General features: G+C 51.5%; 1 protein-coding gene and 1 long non-coding RNA gene across 11 annotated transcripts; one reads left to right on the plus strand and one right to left on the minus strand.

Moving 5' to 3' along the window:
* Window positions 1-468: 468 nt before the first annotated feature.
* LOC148673866 (uncharacterized) lies at window positions 469-7,837 on the minus strand. 3 transcript variants are annotated; one of them, XR_015936147.1, is made up of 3 exons: window positions 7,311-7,837; window positions 5,488-5,634; window positions 469-967 (listed from the first exon to the last, which is right to left on the minus strand). It is a non-coding gene; the product is annotated as an uncharacterized LOC148673866 (long non-coding RNA). The 3 variants fall into 3 exon arrangements; XR_015936148.1 differs by lacking the exons at window positions 5,488-5,634; window positions 7,311-7,837 and adding an exon at window positions 6,045-6,141; XR_015936146.1 differs by lacking the exon at window positions 7,311-7,837 and having other exon boundaries at window positions 5,488-6,021.
* il12b2 (interleukin 12B 2) lies at window positions 6,190-23,116 on the plus strand. Of its 8 annotated transcripts, XM_088630781.1 has the most exons (9): window positions 6,247-6,337; window positions 10,994-11,089; window positions 14,368-14,449; window positions 17,431-17,679; window positions 17,863-17,959; window positions 18,039-18,238; window positions 18,334-18,485; window positions 19,216-19,326; window positions 22,865-23,116. In XM_088630781.1, exons 3-9 carry the CDS (start codon window positions 14,368-14,370, stop codon window positions 23,018-23,020), a joined length of 1,047 nt encoding a protein of 348 aa, XP_088486907.1. In that variant the 5' UTR covers window positions 6,247-6,337; window positions 10,994-11,089; the 3' UTR covers window positions 23,021-23,116. The 8 variants fall into 8 exon arrangements, with proteins under 8 accessions (XP_088486906.1, XP_088486907.1, XP_088486910.1 ...); XM_088630780.1 differs by lacking the exon at window positions 10,994-11,089 and having other exon boundaries at window positions 6,190-6,337; XM_088630784.1 differs by lacking the exons at window positions 6,247-6,337; window positions 10,994-11,089 and adding an exon at window positions 6,600-6,737.
* Window positions 23,117-23,854: the final 738 nt, after the last annotated feature.

Raw genomic sequence — 23,854 nt, forward strand, 5'->3', positions numbered from 1 at the left:
CCCGGAGGTCAACAGAGGTCAGGCCAGCAGTCTGGGGAAACACAGGGACCTGCCAGAATCTTCATATGAGCAACACCGCCTTCCTCTGAAACCAGCTCACAGCAGCTCTGTCAGCACACATGTCCTCAGCAGTCACAGGATGACTCTGGCTGCACTCAGATAGATAATAATCGAATACTCTGCACAACAGCCAGACCGGGCCTGAGGTCCGCAGATGACGGTCAGGCTTCACTGGGCTCTCGACACCCGTCAGTACTTTCACCCATTCAGCTTGGGTTGTGCTCAGATGTCTGGGGCTTGTGAAATACCGCTCCCTGTCCTGGAGTTAGCAGGTTTCATGTGAGTGAGTGGCTGCTCTGATAGTGATACTGATATTGCTGCCCTGGACCCAGTCCAGACAAGAGCAAGCAATGTAGGACATCCTGTGGCTTTCTTCTAAAAAAATAGTGAAACACAAACCAGAGCACGGAAGTGGAAATGGCAGTTTATTTACAACCAAGAACAGGAGGCACTGCTTTACACAAAGGGTTGTTGGAGTGTGGAACTATCTACCCAGCAACAATGGTTTCTTTCGAGAAACAGCTGGATGAGATCCTTGGATCAGTTAAACTACTAACTTCCAAATGGACTGGACGGGCCTCCTCTCGTTTGTAACTGTTCCAGTTCAGGTCCGAGTCCCAGGAGACCCGGAGGTTTTCTTCTGTCAGCTGTGCAGCTCATTTACAGGTGGGACTGGATCCACTGTGTCTCGGCCGCCCCCAGCCTCCGGTCCGACGCCAGACTCCTCGCCAGAACCGTCCCACTGCATGTCGGTTTGGTGACTGACAGGCGGCGGTTCCGGAGGTCCGAGCGATGGGACCAGTGTCCTGTGATGGGCTGTCTCTCGGGCGCCTCGCTGCTCATGGCACCGCTGGGTAAGGGAGTCTCTCGGCTCTCGAGCCGGTGGCCCTCGGGACACTGTCACAGACTGTGGAGAATGTGAGAAGTACTCAGAGCGTGCATCTTGTTCTTAACATCTACTGAGCTCAGTAATGTGTCAAGTCAAGCAGGTCATCATGCTGATCTTACTTCCTCAGTATTAAAATAAAAGTCCCACACAGCACCAGAGAGAGAAACCACCAGCACAGCACAGAGACAGGCTCTATCACACCCTCACCACATATTTGTGTTTATCTTGAACACAGCTTGTCAGATTTTTAAAGATCAACCCTCAAAATAAATAGTTGCAGTGCATCATCACTGGACAGCACGCCCGCGCAGGTCGCCTGAGCCTGCCCTCCAGACTCGGCGAGACACTTCAGAGATCGACCATCACGACTCACTGACGGTTCAGGGTTCTGGACTCCCCTTCACACCTGAGCTCACATCACACCTGAGCCTGCGTGTTCCCCATCCACCTCAGTCAATAGATTGGAGTGTGTCTGTGAAGCTGTGTGTCTGGCCCAGTGTGTCTCTGAAGCTGTGTGCCAGGCCCAGTGTGTCTGTGAAGCTGTGTGTCTGGCCCAGTGTGTCTCTGAAGCTGTGTGCCTGGCCCAGTGTGTCTGTGAAGCTGTGTGTCTGGCCCAGTGTGTCTCTGAAGCTGTGTGCCAGGCCCAGTGTGTCTGTGAAGCTGTGTGCCAGGCCCAGTGTGTCTGTGAAGCTGTGTGCCTGGCCCAGTGTGTCTCTGAAGCTGTGTGCCAGGCCCAGTGTGTCTGTGAAGCTGTGTGCCAGGCCCAGTGTGTCTGTGAAGCTGTGTGCCTGGCCCAGTGTGTCTCTGAAGCTGTGTGCCTGGCCCAGTGTGTCTGTGAAGCTGTCTGCCTGGCCCAGTGTGTCTGTGAAGCTGTGTGCCAGGCCCAGTGTGTCTGTGAAGCTGTGTGCCTGGCCCAGTGTGTCTGTGAAGCTGTGTGCCAGGCCCAGTGTGTCTGTGAAGCTGTGTGCCTGGCCCAGTGTGTCTGTGAAGCTGTGTGCAAGGCCCAGTGTGTCTGTGAAGCTGTGTGCCAGGCACAATGTCTTTCACTAGTTGTGTGACAAGCAAATTGTATATCTCTCCAGCTGTGAGTCACCCACAGTGTGTCTCTCAAGCTTTGGCCCAGGCACAGTGTTCAGCTCCAGCTGTCACCCACAGTATGTCTCTCCAGCTGTGTGCCAGGCACAGTGTTCATCTCCAGCTATGTCACCCACAGTGTTCAGATCCAGCTGTGTGCCAGGCACAGTGTGTCTCTCCAGCTGTGGGCCAAGCACAGTGTCTCTTCAGCTGCATATCGCCTACAATGTGTGTCCATTTGTATCACCCACAGTGTGTCTCCAGGTGTGCATCAATGAGTTTCTCCAGATGTGTGTCACCCACAATGTGTGTGTTCAGCGGTGTATTGGGCTTGGCCTATGTGTTATCTGAAGCTTTCATCCTCTCTGCTGAAGGTTTCACTTCCCTGAGCCTCTGAATACTACTTCTCCATGTGGTTTCCCTGTTGTAAAAACAGCTGACATACAAAACCAAACTTTTAGATTTTTAATCCACGATTCCTTATTGTGGAAAGAGCTCAATGGGAGAACACAGGTTCAGAGGCAATACACTTAGCCTGCTCGGGTCTGAGTGCTGTGTAGTGGTATTTTTGTTAATTAAAAGAAAGATTATTTCAATGAAACTTACAGTATATATGTAAACATAATTCAGGGAAGCTGTTTTACACAAAAGGGATAGGTTGTGACAAGAGACAGATCACAAAACACAGCCCTGTTCAAGCCGTCTGTGACCAGAGACAGAACACACAACAGACAGTCCTGTTCAAGAAGACTGTGACCAGAGTCAGAACACAGATTTACAGAATTGGCATCTTTTCTTCTTGAATAAAAAGATTTTATATCATATATAATATATAATATTTTAGACTTTTACCAGGCAGTCATCCGTTGTTGCAGTTCCTGCTGAGCTCTGAATATATTGCCTAATATGTGTTTCCATTTCCATAAAGCCTTTTTTGACCACGCACCTCAGACTTATTAGATATACAAACTGTGTTCAGTGGATAGGAAGATCTCTATAAGCACTGTGTTCAGTGGACAGGTAAATCTCTATAGGCACTGTGTTCAGTGTACAAGCCCAGAGAGGTACACACACTGGACACTGAGGTTATCCATGCTTTCCAGAAGTGACTCCTACAAGGTAGAGACAATGACTGTGTGTCTGCGAGCAGGAGAGCTCTGAGCTCAGAGCCGGGATTTCCGTGTGTGAGACTACAGAAAGGGCAGCCCGGCACGTGTAGGTGGCGTGTGAACAGGGAAGTCTGCTGAGGAACAGTGTCATCCTGTGTGAGAATCCCGCCAGCTCTCGCTCAGCTGCGCCCCCCGCCGCTGCGGTTTCATGTGGACGGGCTCCCCCCAGCGATCTCTCCCCTCACAGAGCCCCCCCCGCCGCTGCGGTTTCGCGTGGACGGGCCCCCCCCAGCGATCTCTCCCCAGCGGGCCCCCAGTCTGTCCAGCTACAGGACATTCGCTTTCACTGGCGAGCTGCAGGATTGAAAAGGGCTGTTCGGGAGAGTTGGTACACTGATATTTCTGAGAGTTATTCCAAATATTTTTGCCCTTCTAATTTCAAACTGAAACTTTTTAATCTACAACAGAGAACACTACGCAGGGGACCGGATCAAAGTATCGCTAGTCCAGAAAGTCGTAACAAAGTAAACCCAGTGAATTTCTTCAGAACAAACAGTGAAGTTGAGAGGGTCTAGCACTAGGTGCCAAGCCGTGTTTTAAAGCTGATATCAAAGAAGGCCTGTGTGAGATCCGCAGACCAAATTCGCTGCTCATCTAACATCCAACAGGCTAGATGGGCTGGAAGCCTTCTTGCTCAGTAGGTCCTGTCAGATCAGTGTATATTGTTCAGTTCCTTCACACTATACCAGCACTGTTGAGGCGCCCCTGTCACACCTGTGACAGCATAGACCTGCAACTGCACGCATCTGAGGCAGCACACACCTGTGACAACACACACCTATGGCAACATACACCTTCAACTGCACACACTTGAGGCAGCACACACCTGCGCTAACACACACCTGCAACAGCACACAACTGTGACAACACACATTTGAGGAAACACACACCTGTGACAGCATACTCCTGTGACAACACACACACCTGTGTTCAACAACATACATCCGTGACAGTGCCGACCTGTGCAAGCACACAACTTTAGACAACACACACCTGTGAGAACATACCTGAGGCAAAACACGCCTGTGAGACACACACCTGAGGTAACACACACCTGTGACAGCACACACGTATGACAACACACAACTATAATGGCACACACCTGAGGCAACACAGACCTGTGACTTGTGACAGCTGAATTGATAATCGAGAAGATGACAATTAGTGCAGTCTGTCTATCAAGTCAATACAGAATTGTGCACACTGTAAGAAAATCTAATTCTAAAAACTATACTGCATCATTATTTAATTTGGAGAGAAAAATATAACCGTTTTAACCTATAATAGTGAAAAGGCAAACCAAGGGTTATGGGAAGCACCAGAGCTGGGCACTTAGCCAGGACACTGCACTGTAGACTGGTGCCACCGCTCAGGACTGTATCCTACTCTGGTGCTGCAAGGGCTTGTCCGTCTGACTTTCAGAATGGCAGACCTGGCTAGACTTCCAGGAAGAAGGAACTAAAATTTTTGGAAAAGCAAGTCGTAGAGTTTTGTGTACTTTGGTTTCTAGAATTCATGTGGTAAAGTACCCTGTGAAAGATTAGTTATTAACCTGAGATCAGAGGCACTTTGAGAGCAGTCTGAACACCCGGGGAGGGAGTGCGATGTGGGTGGGGAGCCCTGCTCATGTCTGGGGGTACACTGTGCCCCAGAGACAGGGCTCGCAGGAAATGCTGAAGGCAGCACTGACGCACGAGGCAGAACAGTTTAAGGAACCAAAGACTTCTCCTCTAAATTGAACATCCATGTTCTCCAATCTCACCACAAGAGGGTTCGACCCCTGGGACTAGCCTGAGAGAATAGTGACAGAAGCTCAGATAGGAAACTAGAAGCACAGAGTCGCTCACACCCCCCCAGCAGTCAACAGCTTTCTTAGAAACCAGTTGGCTTCTTCTTTTGCCCATTCTGGCAAGAGACAGTCGCTCGTTATTAAAATCCAGTTCACAGCCTGCAGTAAAAACTGTGAAGAAGCTGGTGGGTTTGAGCACGGCTGACTGCGCCAGTGTGTGCTGGTGGCAGAGGAACGAGAACAGCTTCATCCCTCACTGAGGAGCAGGAGAGGAACTGAAATCCCGACTTCCCAGACTGCTGTACCCCCAGATCCCAGCTCTTCCTCCCCCCGAAGCCCCCTTGTGTCTCCTGGGGTGACAAGGAGTATGAGGGTGCCGGGAGACAGGAACAGGCTGCCCAGCCGTGTGATCGGAGCCCGAACACACTGGACACGATCCCGAGACCCATTGGCTACTGAAAAACACGGACAGGCCAGATGGTCTGGATGGCTCCTGGTGTCCGTACCTGTCCTCCTGTCCTCTGGGACACAGGGATCTGCGTGAAGACTGCGTCTCCCTTCAGGCCGTGTCAGGGTTCGAGTCTCATGAGCACTAGTCTGCACACCAATCAAGTCTGCAGGTGACACCGAACTGGAAGGATTAGCATCTGCCGCTGCAGTTTAGCAAACGAAATTCAAAAGGATTTAGATACCTTCAGGTGAAGCACGTGGCTCAGGGGTACAAGGGCTGTATCTCACCTGGGATTTGAACCCACAACCTCTCCCAGTTAGGTGTCCAGAACCCTGCCCACTGCTCCTTTATTCCATAACGGTAGTTAACGTTAATTAAGCTATCCCTATCCATTACAGAACATCCAGGGAAGCAGTATTAAATCTGGAAACATCTGTTAGCAATGTGTTTTGAAGGGCGGAAGTACAAATACATGATGCTCTTCAGCTGGAATCGAGTTTTACTTCGAAAGAAACGAACGTGACAAGACTGTTTCTTAAAAAGAAAACAAAAAGAGACGTCGACTTCCCTTAACTGAATCAGACACACATGATCGAGGCTCGGATAGCGTACCTTCTGGGATCAGGTCTTCTGAGGAAAGAGCTGAATACCGATTCTCAAAACCCAGCCAAGTTTCCGAGCGCTGGAATTCCTGCGCGCCCGCGGGCCGTACGGAGAACCCGGATACCGCTCAGCGCACAGCGCCCCCTAGGCCGCGAGTGGGTGTCACCCGGCGATAAATAGGTGCGCGTCAGCCTCGAGACAGCAGAGCTCGACTCTCACCGCCTGACACCGCGTCCCCCGAGCGAGGACCCACGCAAGAGCCACGCCGTGCCACGCAGCCCGCGCCTGGTCAGTTCCACGAGGTGAGTGAGGCGACTCGGGCCGTATCTCCACAGACCCCACCTGCACGCGCCCTCCTGGCTGCTCCGTGGGACGGACACCCGTCCGGTCCCGGGGCAGGCGCTGCAGTTCCCAGTGGATGTGCATCCCGTGGGATTTCGCCCGCGAGAGAGGAGACTCTGCACCCGTGACCCGCGGGGTACGTCGACGCCCGCAGTCCGCCCGGACACCCGCGCACCAGGGCGCTCGCAGGTGAAGGGGTCTCCTCTGGCCGCCGCTGGAGACCTCCCGCGGTTTGAAACCCTTCCTGTCGGCTGAGACAGGCAGGTGGGTCGGAGCCGCTCAGCGGCGGCCCGCCGGGGAGTGCGGGTCCAGACGGACGGCGGTGCCGGGAGAGGCGATGGCGTCTGTCCGGCTAGACAGGTACATGAAGACCGTCAGGTAAAATATAAACCACCCGTTATCGGGTTGCAGCAGCAGCGGTGGTGGTAGTTGGTGCCGTTTACATGTTGAAACGCCAGACAGCGGACACGGAGGTGCGGCTTGTACTCACCAGCGTTTCTCCCGTCCCGCTGGTGCCTTTCTCGGAAGGCTGTAAAGGCGCATATATAAGGTGTGAAGTTGATGGAAATCGAGATTCTTCGCATTATCTAAACTGAATCCTACACGCGCGGTGACTTGTCTACATCTCGGCTTTCAGTTTTTTTTCCGTTTTCTTTTGTAAAAAGTGTCGATAATCACGTCGCGAACGCGCGCCGAGCCCTCGACTGCCCGGACAGCCCACGGTCGTGCTGTGGACGGGTCACTGCTGTGGAAACAGCCGTTTGTGGGTCTTACTTGTACAGTCGAGCACCACAGAGCGCATCTCCGTACCTGAGGTGCGAGTGTGCAGGTGGACAGTCGCCTATAGCCCGTACAGTACGCACATTCGCGCCCCTTGAATTAGGTCGCCTGTAAACGCGCAGCAATGCAAGACAGTCACATCAGCATACTCACAATGTTTATTGAATCGACTATTAAGCACGACAGAGCTCGGCCTTCCTGCACACTGAAACGAGCGATGAACTCGCTGACCAGTGTGGGGATCGCGCAGAACGGGGTGTCTCTCCAGTAAGGGACAGAAGCCCCCGCCCCTCTGTCCGTGTGATACCGATCTCCAGAGAGCCCGCGACAGCTTCGTGAACAGCGTGGAGATTAGGCCAGATACAGAAAGCTGCATGTTCTCGAGAGTGCCTCTTTCTGAGCGCTGCTGGTGGGGGAGACGTTTTCAGACTAGTTCGGCTCTCTGGCGTCCTCACTCGGAACAGCACAGGCGGAATCCCGCACAGATGCGCGGGGGAGCGTTCTCCGCACACACATGACACACACTCGCCACGCTGCCGCACACACATGACACACACTCGCCACGCTGCCACACACACATGACACACACACGACACACACTCGCCACACTGCCACACACACACGACACACACTCGCCACGCTGCCGCACACACATGACACACACTCGCCACGCTGCCACACACACATGACACACACATGACACACACTCGCCACGCTGCCACACACACATGACACACACTCGCCACGCTGCCACACACACACGACACACACTCGCCACACTGCCACACGCACATGACACACACACACGACACACACTCGCCACACTGCCACACACACATGACACACACACACGACACACACTCGCCACACTGCCACACACACGACACACACACACGACACACACTCGCCACACTGCCACACACACATGACACACACACACGACACACACTCGCCACACTGCCACACACACATGACACACACACACGACACACACTCGCCACACTGCCACACACACATGACACACACTCGCCACACTGCCACACACACATGACACACACACACGACACACACTCGCCACACTGCCACACACACATGACACACACACACGACACACACTCGCCACACTGCCACACACACATGACACACACACATGACACACACTCGCCACACTTGGCCATGGCGCGCACGGGGGAGAGGGGAGGATGGCCCCAGAATCCCGTCTCCGGTGCTCTCACGCCACGCCGGTGTTCCCAGCGGGAGAGAGGGGGGCTGCGTTCACATGTTCACATTACTCCTATCCTGGAGTCCTTGCACTGGCTTCCTGTCAGGTTTCGCGTCGACTTTAAAATCCTCATGCTCACCTACAAGGCTCTGCATGGCTTGGCACCTCAGTACCTGTCTGAACTATTATCGCCCTATTCCCCACCTCGCAACCTTCGCTCTTCTAACTCTGCTCTCCTTACTGTCCCCCAAGCCCGTCTTCATTATATGGGTGACAGGGCCTTCTCCTGTTATGCCTCCAAGCTCTGGAACTCTCTCCCCAAGGATATAAGAGAGTCACCTTCTCTAAACTCCTTCAAATCCAGACTCAAAACCCTCTTCTTCAGAAAAGCCTTTACTGAACTGTTCCACTCTTCACCCCTCTGCTCTTCTTAGTACCACCTTCCACGGTCCCCTCTATTGTTATTGTTGTATTGTTGTAATTATAATTGTGTCCTATCTTGTGAAATCTTCTTATTTATTGTTGTAGTCTTCTTATTTATTGTTGTTGTCATCCTGTAAAGCGCTTTGAGAAGCCACCTTTAAAGGCGCTATATAAAATAAAGTTTATTATTATTATTATTATTATCTGCACCGCTGGGCTGCAGCAGTCCAGGGATCTAGTCTCCATGTGATGCAACAGTCCAGTTTGAGGGTCTGAATGGGTTTCTAATTAGCATCTCAAATCCATCTTTCAATTCTATTTGAACCCATCGATTGCAGCCATTCTAATTTAAATTCCGTCATGATCGTGTTTTTATACATGTTCGGGTTAATTGGCAGGGCCTGTCATGAGCTGTGGACAGTTCTTTACACACAGTAACAGTTCCTTCGCATCGTGTGCGGGGCTGGGAGCCTGTGCAAATTACCATTCTAAAGACAAGCTCAATCTTTTAAAGAGAACATCTGATGGAAAAAACTCCATCTGATTTTCCCCTTGACAGAGGGCAGTTGTATTATCAAAGCCCTGCAAGGTAATTAAGCATCAATATCATTCAAGTGAAGGTTAAGTCTACACATTGCTGTTGTGTGGTCTCAGGGCAGGTGAAATACTCAGAGCATGGGCGTCTCTTGTCCCAGACCCCTGAGGAAGACGCAGTGAGGCTCTGTGCCCACAAGAGTGTAGCGCTGCCCGAAGCAGACGGGACCCCTCACACACTCCTGCTACACTTCCTGGTGACCAGGCACCGTGTGACAGGACACTAGGACCAGGGAGCTTCAGTGTTATGCTGGTTAAAAAGCAGGAGCTCCTCTCCCTGATCCCCGGCCAGAGGGGGCCGTCGGCTGGGAAGGGGTGTCTGTGTCCGCCTGTTGGAGGCGCTGTGTTCACACAGCCTCAGGCCGGTCTGGGGACAGGGAAAAGAGGAAGTGACTCCGTGATCATCCTGGGGGGTTCGTCTGTGCACAACTAAGACAAAATAGATTCTCTTCTTTAATTAAAAGATTTAATATTTATTGATGTACTATTTTAAAAATACAGTAAAAAAATAAACAAATGTTGCTGTTAAAGCAGCTTGTCAGTGTCCAGACTCACAGTGTTCAGTTCTCTTTAGTGTGCAGATTGACAGTGTTCAGTTCTCTTCAGTCAGTGTGCAGATTGACAGTGTGCCGTGCTCTTCAGACAGTGTGCAGATTGACAGTGTGCAGTGCTCTCCAGTCAGTGTGCAGTGCTCTTCAGTGTGCAGATTGGCAGTGTTCAGTGCTCTCCAGTCAGTGTGTCGTTCCTGCTCACTTTTCTCGGTATTAAATAGTTTAGGGATGTACAGGCCTATAAACACAGGTTGTGCAGCAGATATTTCACCGCAGAAATGTTCCGACATGATCTGCAGGCAGAGTTAACAAGTACAACCGTCTGCAAGTTGAGAGCAATATATCTATTGGACTAAAAGAGCTGAAGTCACCTGCTTGTTTACAGTGTGATGGGGCCACAGACGGCACTGGACGTTCTGAACTACAGAACATGGCGCTGCGCATACCTGGACATTTCCTCCATTTTGTGATGTAAACTTGAGGTTTACTCATTTTACTGTTATTGCACTTTGAAATGCACACATCAGTGCTGATTCTTTCTAACCCTGAAGTATAAAAATAGCATTGCAGTTCCCCTTTAAATAGTAACACAGTTCAGAATGCTGGCCGGAGTTTGCAAGTGTACAGATTTGGAGAAAGAAAATATGGAGTGAGTTTTCAGATGCAGCAAACTAACAAAATCAGGCATTTCAGGATAAATGATTAAATGATTCCTAAGGGGTATTGCAGCTGTTGAGCAATAGAAAGACTGATCGATCAGTGGGTATGAAGGGTGCCTCCTGTTTCAGGTCAATGTTTATATTGATCTGAGCTGATCCACTGCTGTCCCAGAGACAGGTGAAGTCATGGGTAGCCAGAGTGATCCTACTCCTTGTACTGTTGCCCAGTTTTAGGAGTTTTATTCAGGCATAGAGCTAATAGTTATTGGCTACAAGAAGAAATGCAGAAATGAAATGCTTTTGGTTTGGGAAAATGGATGATTTATCACTGCTCCAAGGTAGTACTTGTTAAATCCAATAACAGCCAATGAATAAAATTCCATTTAGGTCCCATTGAAACTGTGAACAGAAGTGTGGGTTGAAGTCTTCATCTGAATTACTGCTGTCCTGGGTCTGTCTCACCAGCCTGCTCTCCCAGCAGACGTGAGTATGATGTGTACTCTGTTTGTTTTGCATTAGTGTTGCTCCCAGACTGTTTTTATAATACAGTCATGACATTTTGGAACAATAGCCCCCTGTCATGTTTCATTTATCTAACCTACCTACAGTCAGTGTCATCACTATTAGCTAATTGATCTTGGCTTCTCATCCAGTTTCCTGAAAGAAACTTTGAAAATAACGTGAGGCACAAAGATTTGTGGGGGTCTGGAACAAGCTGCCCAGCCATGTTGCTTGATCTGATACCCTGTCATCTTTCAAGAAACAGCTGGATGATATTAGGAATCCCTGGTGGGAAGATACAAGGATCCTGTGCAGACGCAGGTGTGGGTAATAAATGAGGCAGGCGAACAATCCAAAAAACGAGAGGCAAGGTCGTGGTCAAAAGGCGAAAGGCAAATTGTAATCCAATGAGACCTCCGGTAGCAAACAGTCCGAGGCGAGAGGCGGGGTGCAAAGTCGAAAAGGCAGAAGGGGAGTCCACTAACCAGAAAAACGAGGTACGGGAAAAACCGCCAGGTAGAGCTCTCAAGGAATAGACTCAATACCGAGCAGCGGGAAGCAGGTGAAGATGGTATAAGTAGCACTGCGCACCGCACGGTGGAATGTGAACAGGTGGTTTTGACTCGTGCGGCGGCGTTTGTTAATAATCACCGGCTGCTGGGGCTGATTAGCTCGCTTACGAGTTGGTCTTGGCTGCCTGGCGGTCGTGACAGTACGCCCGAGACGGACGATCGGGATAGTCCCTGTGGAAGTCTCCGATTAGCGTAGGGTCCAAAATACCCTTCTCCGGGACCCAAGATCTTTCTTCAGGGCTATAACCCTCCCAGTCAACCAGATACTGAAGGGTACCGCGGTTCCATCTAGAGTCGAGGATCTTGTGGACTGAATATGCCTGGTGCCCCAGAATGCGACGCGGGGGTGGCGGGCGACGTTGGGGAGCCGCAAGAGGCGAGCGGTAGAAGGGTTTCAGGAGGGAGACGTGGAAAGACGGGTGGATTTTAAGGGTGGGGGGAAGTGCAAGACGGAAGGTAACTGGGGTGATCCGGGAGAGTATCCTGAAGGGGCCGATATACCTAGGCCTGAGCTTCTTGGAAGGCAGGTTCCTTGTTGATAGCCAAACAAACTGTCCTCTGCGAAAACGGGGGGGCTGGTCTGCGGTGTCAGTTTGCGCATTTGGCCTGGCGCTGGGTTGACTTGGGGAGAGCTGTCCTCGCCATGCTCCAGGTCCTGCGCAGCTTGGAAATATATTGACGCACCGACGGCACCGCCGTGTCCGGAGGGGTGACAGGAATGAGAGTGGGTTGATAACCTAGTGAGCAGAGGAAGGGAGAGAGACCTGTGGAGGAGGAGGTAAGAGAATTATGGGCATACTCTGCCCAGGGAAGTAGCGATGACCAGTCATCCTGCGAGTTGGAGGTGAAGGCTCTCAAAAAGGTCAGGAGGCTTTGGTTGGTCCGTTCCACCTGACCATTGGCCTCAGGATGATAACCCGAAGTCAGAGATACATGGGTCCCTAAAGCTTGGCAGAACGCCTTCCAAAAGGCAAAGACAAATTGAGGTCCCCTGTCTGAGACCACATCGTCGGGCAACCCATGTATCCGAACGACCTGTTGCACCAACGGTGACGCCATTTCCTGGGCTGTGGGTAATGCTGGGAGGGGGACGAAATGGGCTGCCTAAAGTTCCTGATGAAACGTCTATAGAAATTGGCAAAACCTAGAAAACGTTGAATTTGCTTTAAGTTACGAGGGGCTGGCCAGTCATCGATGGCCGCCACCTTAGCAGAGTCCATCTCTACACCAAAGGGGGAAGGTGTAAGTCAGTCCAAGAAGTTTCAGCTGGGAATAAAGGGCCAGACAAGGTTTGAGAAAAAAACAGTACTACTGACTCTAACAGTAGGCTGCGGAAGGGTTAGAGAGGGATACGGGGGTCTCAAGGGACAAGCAGAGAGAAGGTGATCAGGTGCAGAGCAATAGAGACACAGTCCCTCCCGACGGCGCCTTTCCTTTTCCTCCAAGGAAAGGGGTGCATGATGCCGAGTGGGCACCGTGGGGGTAGTACTTTCAGGACGGCCAGGACTGCTTCCATCATGACTCTCTGCTCTCCGCAGCCGAATGCGGGTGTCCAGTTCAACCACCTGAGCGATTGCGAAGTGGCGAGAGCAGCAGGTGGTCCTTTAGATCTTCAGAGAGACCCTTAGAAAAAAGGCAAATCAGGGCTTCAGGGTTCCAATCAGACTCCATGGCGAGGGCTTGGAATTCAGCCATATAATCATTCAGAGATCCATCACCCTGACGAAGCGAGGCGAGCCGGAGATTAATCAGGTCCGGGTTGACTGGAGAAAAACGTGCTTGGAGCCGGTCAGCAAAAAGCTAGAAATCAGCACACTGAAGATCTCCCCTAGCAAGCAACACAGCTGCCCAGTCCAGAGCCTTGCCAGTGAGCAAGGAAAGGGCGAAACCGATCTGCTCCCGGGGAGAAAAAAAAAATGCTCAGGATGCAACTGGAAAGCCAAGGAGCATTGCGCAATAAAACCCCTACAGCCCGCGGTGTTGCCGTCATATCTTTCCGGGAGTGGTGGGCGGGATCACAGGGATCGGAGCAGTGGTCTGTGCTGGAGGCGAAGGGACAGGGGAGGGCGGAAGGCTAGCGACGTGGTTGGAGAGAATGTGGAGTGAAGATTGAAGCTGGGTGAGAGCTTGGGAATGGCGATTGAAAAGTGAGCGAAAGGCTTGTGCGTCCGCGGGATCCATCTTGGCTCGGTATTCTGTTAAAGTCGAAAAGGCAGAAGGGGAGTCCAATAACCAGAAAAACCGCCAGGTAGAGCTCTCAAGGAGTAGACTCAATACCGAGTAGCGGGAAGCAGGTGAAGATGGTATAAGTAGCACTGCGCACCGCACGGTCGAATGTGAACAGGTGGTTTTAACTCGTGCCGCGGCGTTTGTTAATAATCACCCGCTGCTGGGGCTGATTAGCTCGCTTACGAGTTGGTCTTGGCTGCCTGGTGGTCGTGACAGATGAGAGATTTGGATCAATTAGCTACTTAAAATAAATGAACAAGCTGAATGGGCAGAATGGTTTTTCTTGCAGCATATAAGCCAGAGTACAGTCTGGGATAATGTGGTTGTGTAGCTTGTTCCACACTCCCACAATCTCGATCTAAAGAAGTGCTTTCTGTTCTGAGTTTATAATGCAGTAAAATTAAAGACACGTGAAGCACACTGTGCTAATAGCCATCCTGTCTGCCCTGTGTCTCTCAGATGTTCCTCAGGTCCCTGAGTTTCCTCCTGCTGAGCTTCCTGCTGCCTGCTGCTCATGGACTCAGCTCCTTCCCACAGAAACGTAAGATCATGCAAAAACTCTGACTGGCTGGGACAGTGTACTGTATCTCTCTCACTGGGACTGGGACAGTACACACCTCTCTCACTGGGACTGGGACAGTACACGCCTCTCTCACTGGGAGAGTGCACCTCTCACTGGGGCAGGACACCTCTCACGGGGACAGTGTATCTCTCACTGGGACTGGGACAGTACACACCTCTCTCACTGGGACTGGGACAGTACACAGCTCTCTCACTGGGAGAGTGCACCTCTCACTGGGGCAGGACACCTCTCACGGGGACAGTGTATCTCTCACTGGGACTGGGACAGTACACACCTCTCTCACTGGGACAGTACACACCTCTCTCACTGGGACTGGGACGGTACACAGCTCTCACTGGGACAGTACACACCTCTCTCACTGGGACTGGGACGGTACACAGCTCTCACTGGGACAGTACACACCTCTCTCACTGGGACAGTGTATCAATTTAATTCAATTCAATTTATTAGCATGACCGATGGGTACAATCAGTGTTGCCAAAGCAAATAAAAATGAAATTCACATTAAACAAAACAAAAAATAAAGTAAAATCTACAGACATATTACAGACATTTAAAACAAAGACATATTATAAAATATTTACATATACTGTAGAAAGAAGGAGCATTATTGGGAGACAGGCTCACTGTTCCTCGGGCTGTGACAGAAGATCACACACTGGGCTGCCAGTTCAACTGAGTTCCCTCCTTCCTCTCCCAGTAGGATTGGGAGCTGTGGTGATTCTGGCAGGTGTGGAAACTCTGGGACTAGATTTCTGAGTTTAGGGAAGAATGTTTCTCTAATCCCAGAGTATCTGTCACAGTGCAGTAGGAAGTGCACCTCTGTCTCTATTTCTCCCCACTGGCAGTGGGAGCACATCCTGTCCTCTCTGGGCAGCCAGGTCTGCCTGTGTCGCCCAGTTTCTATGGCCAGGCTGTGGTCACTGAGCCTGTACTTCATCAGGGTCTGTTTCTTTTTGTTGTTTCTTATCTTGGTCAAATATTCGGCTAGTGTGTATTGTCTGTTTAGGGTTCTGTAGCATTCCAGTTTATGTTGTGTTTGTATGTGTGTGTGTCCCAGTGTGTGAGATATTGCTGTTTGATCTGTGCTGTGATGTGCTTGTGTCTGAGTTGTGGTGCTCTAGCAGTGCTGTCCTGAGGCTGGCTGGTGTCGGTGTGGCTCAGGTCAGTGAGCCTCGGGACCAGCTGGCTCAGGGGGCTCTGTTTTGGGCTCAGCTCTTGGCTCAGTAGGGCTTTGTGGTGGTAGGAATTTTGGTTGCTGTTTTTTAGGTGTAGCCAATAGTTTAATTATCTTTTCTGTATGTTTATCAATAGTGGGTACTGGCCTAATTCGGCCCTGCACCCGTTGTTAGGTGTTTTTCTCTGCACATGGAGGATGTTTCTACAGATCTCCATGTGCAGAGTGTAATTGAGTGTACTCCTGGTCTGTGAGGGGACCCCACACTTCACTGCCGTATAGGGCAATGGGTTGGATTACACTTTCAAATATTTGGAGCCAGATTCTTTGATGTTGATGTTGAAGAGCCTCCTTCTTATTGCGTAGAAAGCCCTGAGTGCCTTCTCCCTCAGTGCCTTCACTGCCAGGTCAAAACTCCCAGAAGAGCTGATGGTGAGACCGAGATATGTGTAGCTGGATGTGTGCTCCAATGTGTTGTTGTTCAGTGTGAATTTGTACTTGTTTCCCTGATGTCTGGCCTCTTCTGGAAAACTATAACTCTGGTCTTGTCCAGATTGACTGTCAGCGCCCAGGTCTGACAGTACTGTTCCAGCAGTGCCAGGTTCTGCTGCAGCCCCTGTTCTGTGGGCGACAGCAGGACCAGGTCATCTGCGTAGAGCAGGAACTTGATTTCTGTGTCGTGTAGTGTGAGAGCCAGAGCTGCAGACTGTTCCAACATTCCTGCTTATTCGTTGATATAGATATTAAACAGTGTTGGGCTCAGGCTGCAGCCCTGTCTCACCCCACGGCCTTGGGTGAAGAATTTGGTCCTTTTGTTTCCAATTTTCACTGCACATTTGCTTCTGAATACATTGATTTAATGATGTCGTACGCTTTGCCCCCTATGCCACTTTGTAGTAGTTTGTAAAACAATCTTTCATGCCAAATCAAGTCAAATGCTTTTTTGAAATCTCTCTCACTGGGACAGTACATACCTCTCTCACTGGGAGAGTGTATCTCTCTCACTGGGACAGTACACAGCTCTCACTGGGACAGTGCACACCTCTCTCACTGGGACAATACACACCTCTCACTGGGACTAGGACAGTGCACACCTCTCTCACTGGGACAATACACACCTCTCACTGGGACTAGGACAGTGCACACCTCTCTCACTGGGACAGTACACACCTCTCTCACTGGGACAATACACACCTCTCTCACTGGGACTGGGACAGTACACACCTCTCTCACTGGGACAGTTCACCTCTCTCACTGGGGCAGGACACCTCTCACGGGGACAGTGTATCTCTCACTGGGACTGGGACAGTACACACCTCTCTCACTGGGACAGTGCACCTCTCTCACTGGGACAATACACACCTCTCACTGGGACTGGGACAGTGCACACCTCTCTCACTGGGACAGTACACACCTCTCTTCCTTGGACTGGGGCAGTACACAGCTCTCACTGGGGCAGTCCACACTTCTCACTGGAACAGCACACCTCTCACTGGGACTGGGACAGTACACACCTCTCTACCTGGGACAGTGCACACCTCTCACTGGGACTGGGACAGTGCACACCTCTCTCACTGGAACAGCACGGCTCTCACTGGGACTGGGACAGTGCTCTCTATCTAGAATCACTAGAATTCTGGAGCACTGCTTACTGGTTTGAAGGAGCTCCATTGAATTATATCCCTACGAGACACTTGAATCTCAGCTGTTCTCTTCCTGTGTGTTTCCTGAGTGAGCCGTGTTGCTGTTGTGTTGCCTTTAGTCAGAGTGGGCAAACCTGAGGGCAGCGTGACCTTGTCCTGCACGACAGACTATGAGGGGAAGGTGTTCTGGACCCACAACAAGAACAGGGTTGCTCCGTCCGCGTTCAGGGAGCACGGCGATCGCGAGCTGACACTTCACGAGATCGACAGTCCCGACACAGGAAACTACAGCTGCTGGGCGGAGGCGGGGCAGCTGCTGGACCACATGCACCTGGTCCTGGAGGAGCAGCCAGAGGAGGAGGACACAGGTAACTGGAGAGAGCCCCCTGCTGGACGAATAGAGAAATAGTACCGTGTGTCCTGTTGTGTTCTATTTCTCACCTTCTACTTCTGAGCTCCCTGGGCTGTCGTGTGTGAGAGGGCAGGAGCTGGAAGGGACTGAGTGCCCGTGAGTGAGCTCAGTGTGTCTCTGCTCTGTGCCCCTCTCGCAGACCTGGTGCTCTGCACAGCCAAGTCCTACAGCTGCACCTTCAGCTGCTCCTGGAGCCCAGAAGGCTACGCCTTGGCCAGAGTCCGCTACCAGCGCAGGTAACGCACCGGCGATCTCGCGCTGCAGCCCGGCGAGCCGGGGCGCCGAGCCGGACTGACCGTGTTTCTGTCGCCCCAGCGACGAGGGCGGCCCCTCCGCCTGGGTCTACGCCCGGCCTGCCCACCCAACCGCAGCGCACGAGGGCACCTTCCACTTCACGCTGACCCACTCCAGCTCTCCCTTCGCCGAGGAGAGGCAGCCCCTGGTGCTGACGGCAGAGGCGCTGAGCAGCAAGCACTATCGCCAGCGCACCGCGCACTTCTACATCCGCGACATCAGTGAGTACGCCGCCCCGCCGGCGGCCCGGTGCCGCAGCCCGACGAGCCCCGGTCCGAGCCGGAGTCGGGACTCTGCGCCTCTCCTGTGCCTGCAGTCCAGCCAGATGCCCCCCAGACGGTCGTGTGCCAGCGGCGCAGGGGACACTCCCTCAGCGTGACCGTGCACCCCCCCCAGAGCTGGGTCAGCCCTCACAGCTACTTCCCCCTGGGCCACGAGATCGAGTACGTCTACCAGGACAACGGCAAGGTGGGTAAGCCTGGCGCAGGGGCTGCATCCAGTCACACACCTCCCTCTGGGACAGGACCGCAGACCGGGAGAGGGGCCCGGCTCCCTCTGGGACAGGACCGCAGACCGGGAGAGGGGCCCGGCTCCCTCTGGGACAGGACCGCAGACCGGGAGAGGGGCCCGGCTCCCTCTGGGACAGCACCGCAGACCGGGAGAGGGGCCCGGCTCCCTCTGGGACAGGACCGCAGACCGGGAGAGGGGCCCGGCTCCCTCTGGGACAGGACCGCAGACCGGGAGAGGGGCCCGGCTCCCTCTGGGACAGGACCGCAGACCGGGAGAGGGGCCCGGCTCCCTCTGGGACAGGACCGCAGACCGGGAGAGGGGCCCGGCTCCCTCTGGGACAGGACCGCAGACTGGTTGACGGGCTCGGCTCTTTCAGGGATGAGGGACTGTATCTGTAGACTGTAGCTCAGCTCTTTTGTGGTCTGTTTGTCATCCTGTTAGACATATTGAAATCATGCCCGAAAGAGCTGTACCATCAGAACAGAACACTGCTTCCTCGCTCCAGCTCCTGTTGGCTTTTATCCCACCACTCCACACACGTGACGTTTCCTGAGGTTAATGACTGCAGTCCAGTCTCACTAACATTTGCAGATCAGATTCCTGTGCAGGGGGATCAGATTGCTGTGTCCTGTTGACAGAGTTAATGACCCCTGTGTGTTGACTCCCGCTCTCTCCCTCTCCCTCCCAGACGGAGCGCTCCACGAATGGCGTGATCCCCAAGGGTGTCAGTAAGCTGCGTGTTCGATCCCGGGACCTCTACTTCCCCTCCCAATGGAGCCAGTGGAGCCCCTGGAAAAATGTAACTGAATGATGTCCCTGTCTCCCCTCTGACCTCCCTGACCCCACGTCCACACGCTGACCCACAGACCAGCTGACCCCTCTCTCTGATCGACCCCAGCAGTGACACACGCAGTGGTTCACAAACTGCAAGAAAAAAAACGTTTAGAACTTTTTAATTAGTTTAATTAATTCAAACCAAGATTCAGAGAAATCGGATCATTGCTATTGTTAATGCTTTTCTGCTAAATATATTGCTCAAGCACGTAACATCTTTCTTCTCGTCTCTGTTGAACATTCTCTCTTGTCGCTAAGTCTCCTCCCTCACACTGTGAGAAGACTCTCCACTGACTTTCTGGCTGGTCCTGTTTGGTCAAAGCCAGGTTTTCTGTTTACTTACTCTGTCTCTGTCTGTGGCTAAGGTACAGGATGTACTCAGATCTCAAGCTGTGTCATCTACACTCCTCCAGCCTCTGACGCCTCCATGATCCCTGGCTCAGCTGGCCAGCCTGCTCCTCAGCTGTGCACTTCAACCCACCCTTGAGGGCTGCTCCCTCGTGTGGCACCTCACTCACTCTGATTCAGACCCGCTGCAGGCTTTCTCAAGTGACCGGCGGCCATCTTGGCTCAAAGCAGCAGCATTGGGTTTAGAGCCAAGATGGTGGCTTTCTCCCAAGGCCATCTTTCATTACATCACACTGCTCTTCTGTCCTTTTCTTCTTTTTCTCTATACCTGGTGAAGAGTAGGTTCTCTGGGACCTGCAGTGAACTCAGGCTCTTTGTCTGCTGGCTCCCGGCTCCTGTGCAATGTCTGAAAAAGGTTCATCTCTGCCTAAATAATGTTTAAGAATATGTGATGAAATAGTTTATATCTGTATCTAATTCTGTATCTGCTTTATAGTTTTTATGCTCTGAGAGTCCTTAAAATACAACAATTCAGTATAGAAACAAAAACCCTCTCCATATAGGAGATAAAATAAAAGTTTATTTATCAAATGCACAACAATACAGCGTGCAGCAGTAGTTGCTGGCAATGAAATGTCTTTAAGAAAAACAACAAAAAATAAAGAAATAGAGAAGGACGAATGGGAGCACGCGGGACAGCAGCCTTCCCTGTCGGTGCCAAAGTATCTGAAAGTAGGTTAGGGTTAGGTAGGTTCAGGCTGCCTGAAAAAACACTGCAGTTTCCCGGCCACATTCACTGCAATGTAACCCTAACCCTAACCTTAACCCCCCAACACTTACTCTAAATCACGACTCAAACCTAACCCTAACTCTAACAACATTCACAGGCAAGCTAGTCCTGCAGTCCGAGCTGCGCTTGTGCCAAACAGTGGAGATTTCAGCGACAGCAGTCTGTCTGGTGGATTTTCTCTGGATCGGCTGGGCGAAAGTGAGAGAGAGATCAGCCTGTCTGGGTTCACACCCTCCCTTTAAAATACCCGAGCCTTTTATTTCTGTCTTTATTTATTGATTATTATTACCAGTAACTATAAGCTACTTTTCCTGCAATTATTCATACTATTTATATTATTTATGGGTTTATTTATTAATGAAACAGAGGTATGTCTTCTGAGGTTTTGTGGACAAATGGTCGCTCCATGAGAGCTCTGGAAGAGCTGAGCTGAGGCTCTACGATCGATCCTGTCCAACTTCTCTGATGTCTCTTGCTGTTCCTCTGCCTTGCTGTTCTGTATTCTGTTCATTTTCACTATATGCTATTGAAATTCTCAGTATTTTCGAGCTTTGTCTTCTGTTTCCTTCTTTCTCACCAGTAATGAGGGGCCAGTGCAAAGGTTAGTTCCTAACGGGAAGAGACTGTCTTTCCAGTATTATTACAGTACGGAAAACTAGTATTGCACAACACAGCACAGTGCAGAATGAGCTGCCAGTCCCATTAACTGTGGGCAGACAGGACACAGGAAACATTGCGCTGCACGAAGTGGAGCAGGGCCTCATGGAGGGTCCTCAGCACACTGGTCTACTCTACCAGGCTGATCCTGTTTCTTTAATGGACTCTCAAAAACCAGTCCTGGCCCCTGACACAGCAGCAGTCAGGTTTGCTGTTGCTTTCTTCTAACCAGTCTATTCGGTCTTCTGAGCTGCAGACTCTGTTCCCACTACCCGGCTCACAGGGAAGAGCTGGAGCTCAAATATACAGTGGGGGAGCTATCCATGATCCTCTCCACCCTGTCCTGCTTTCCAGGACCCTGGAGCAACCCGGCTGCTCTGGAGGAAGGCCTGCATACTTAAATTAGATCTAGAGAACTCTTATGATCAATGTAAAAGTGACAGGGTCCTCTTCACCCAGAAACACCAAGAAATCGCCCGCTGAGGGTAAAACAGAAAATCATGCTGCCGAATGGGTGGATGTGGGGTGGGCGTTACTGGTTGAGTGGGTGGGGTTGGCAAGGCGAGTAGGTTAGGTGGATTGGGCAATGCAGGGGAAGTGGGTGGGACTGATAGAGTGGGTTGGGCTGGCAGGGTGAGTAGGGTAGGTGGATTGGGCATTGCTGGGGGAGTGGGTGGGACTGATAGAGTGGGTGGATTGGACAGGACCAGGGGAGTGGGTGGGGCTGGCAGAGTAGGCAGAGCTGGTGAAGTTAGTGGGTTTTAGTAGAGTGGGCGGAGCTGGTTGGCACCAGAGACGCGATCTGCCCATATGAATCAGCAGCACGTCGTCTTCACACAACCCACTGAAGCTAAGCAGGTGTGAGCCTGGTCAGTACCTGGATGGGAGACCTCCTGGGAAAAACTAAGGTTGCTGCTGGAAGAGGTGTTAGTGGGGCCAGCAGGGGGCGCTCACCCTGCGGTCCATGTGGGTCCTAATGCCCCAGTATAGTGACGGGGACACTATACTGTAAACAGGCGCCGTCCTTCGGATGAGACGTAAAACCGAGGTCCTGACTCTCTGTGGTCATTAAAAATCCCAGGGCGCTTCTCGAAAAGAGTAGGGGTGTAACCCCGGTGTCCTGGCCAAATTTCCCCCCTGGCCTTTACCCCATCATGGCCTCCTAATAATCCCCCTCTATGAATTGGCTACATTACTCTGCTCTCCTCCCCACTGATAGCTGATGTGTGGTGAGCGTTCTGGCGCACTATGGCTGCCGTCGCATCATCCAGGTGGATGCTGCACATTGGTGGTGGTGGAGGGGAGTCCCCATTACCTGTAAAGCGCTTTGAGTGGAGTGTCCAGAAAAGCGCTATATAAGTGTAAGCAATTATTATTATTATTATTATAATGTCCTACACTGATGTCTGCACACTCCTCTCACAGCAGCAGACGGCCCTGAGGAGAGCCTCTTGTGTCCCTGTCCAGAGCAGGGTGTCACTCGTACAGGCTGCCCCACCCCGTGCTGAAGGACACACTGAGCCCCTGCACACCTCACAAGCCTGCACTCTCTCTCAAACTTGTAGTCAGCATGCATGGAGGTTCAGAGCTGTTACAAGATTCAGAATTAATCCAGATTTGCCTTCTAAGCAAATCCATCCTGGTAAATCAGTATCAGTATTTACCCCCTCGTTCTCCTGGAGTTTGACCTCATCTCTCTGTTTGTCAGCTGAGGGGGCAGGACAAGGGCGTCCAGACCAGACACAGGCAAGACCAGGAGGCACACAAGAAGAGAAGAGCTGCCTGGGGCGCCGGCACCATCCACTGCAGGAGGAGGAGGAAGGCAGCACAGGCACCGGACATGGGGCTCACTGGGGGTCTGTGAGGTGCGTCTGTGCTGCCCTTTAGGTCCTTTCCGTCTACAAAGCTGCTCATCTGTTTTGTAATAATTTTTTAATAAAATTATTCGCCAAGCTGTAAACACTGCTCTTACTCTTTTTATTATGTAAAAATCCTATAGACAGATATCGATACTTTTGTCCACTGCTGTGGAAATTTGCCCTTGGCTTCTCCCACAGAAGTACAGAACACACAAGCAAAACATAAGAGTCACATACAATCACATGAAGTACTGAAATAACAACAGCACACGAAGGGATGTTGTTAGCCAGCAGCCATGTCACCCTACATCTCACAACTGGTGGCCCACTGGAGCTCAGTAGTGTGAGCCTGGCCAGTACCTGGAGGGGAGACTCCTGGGAAAGCTAAGATACCTGATGGAAGAGGTATAAGAGGGGCCAGTGGGGGGCGCTCACCCTGTGGTCTGTGTGGGTCCTAATGCCCCAGTATAGTGACGGGGACACTATACTTTAAAAAGGTGCTGTCCTTCTGATGAGATGTAAAACCAAGGTCCTGACTCTCTGTGGTCATTAAAAATCCCACAGTGTTTCTCTAAGAGAGTGGGGGAGTTACCCCAGTGACCTGGCAAAATTTCCCCCTGGCCTTTACCAGTCATGGCCTCCTAATAACCCCCATCTCTCAACTGGCTTCATCACTCTGCTCTCCTCCCCACTGTGGGCTGGTTTTTGGGGAGCACACTGGCGCTTTCTGGCCAGAAATTAAGAAATTAATTGGATAAACAGGTAGTGGAGGGAACTACATTCACATACATTCATTGAGCAGTTTTATTGCAGAAGGGACAAAAGACTTCTTATAGATG

The sequence above is a fragment of the Lepisosteus platostomus genome, chromosome 4 (genome assembly GCF_059453375.1).
Source record: "Lepisosteus platostomus isolate fLepPlt1 chromosome 4, fLepPlt1.hap1, whole genome shotgun sequence".
Classification (NCBI taxonomy): domain Eukaryota; kingdom Metazoa; phylum Chordata; class Actinopteri; order Semionotiformes; family Lepisosteidae; genus Lepisosteus; species Lepisosteus platostomus.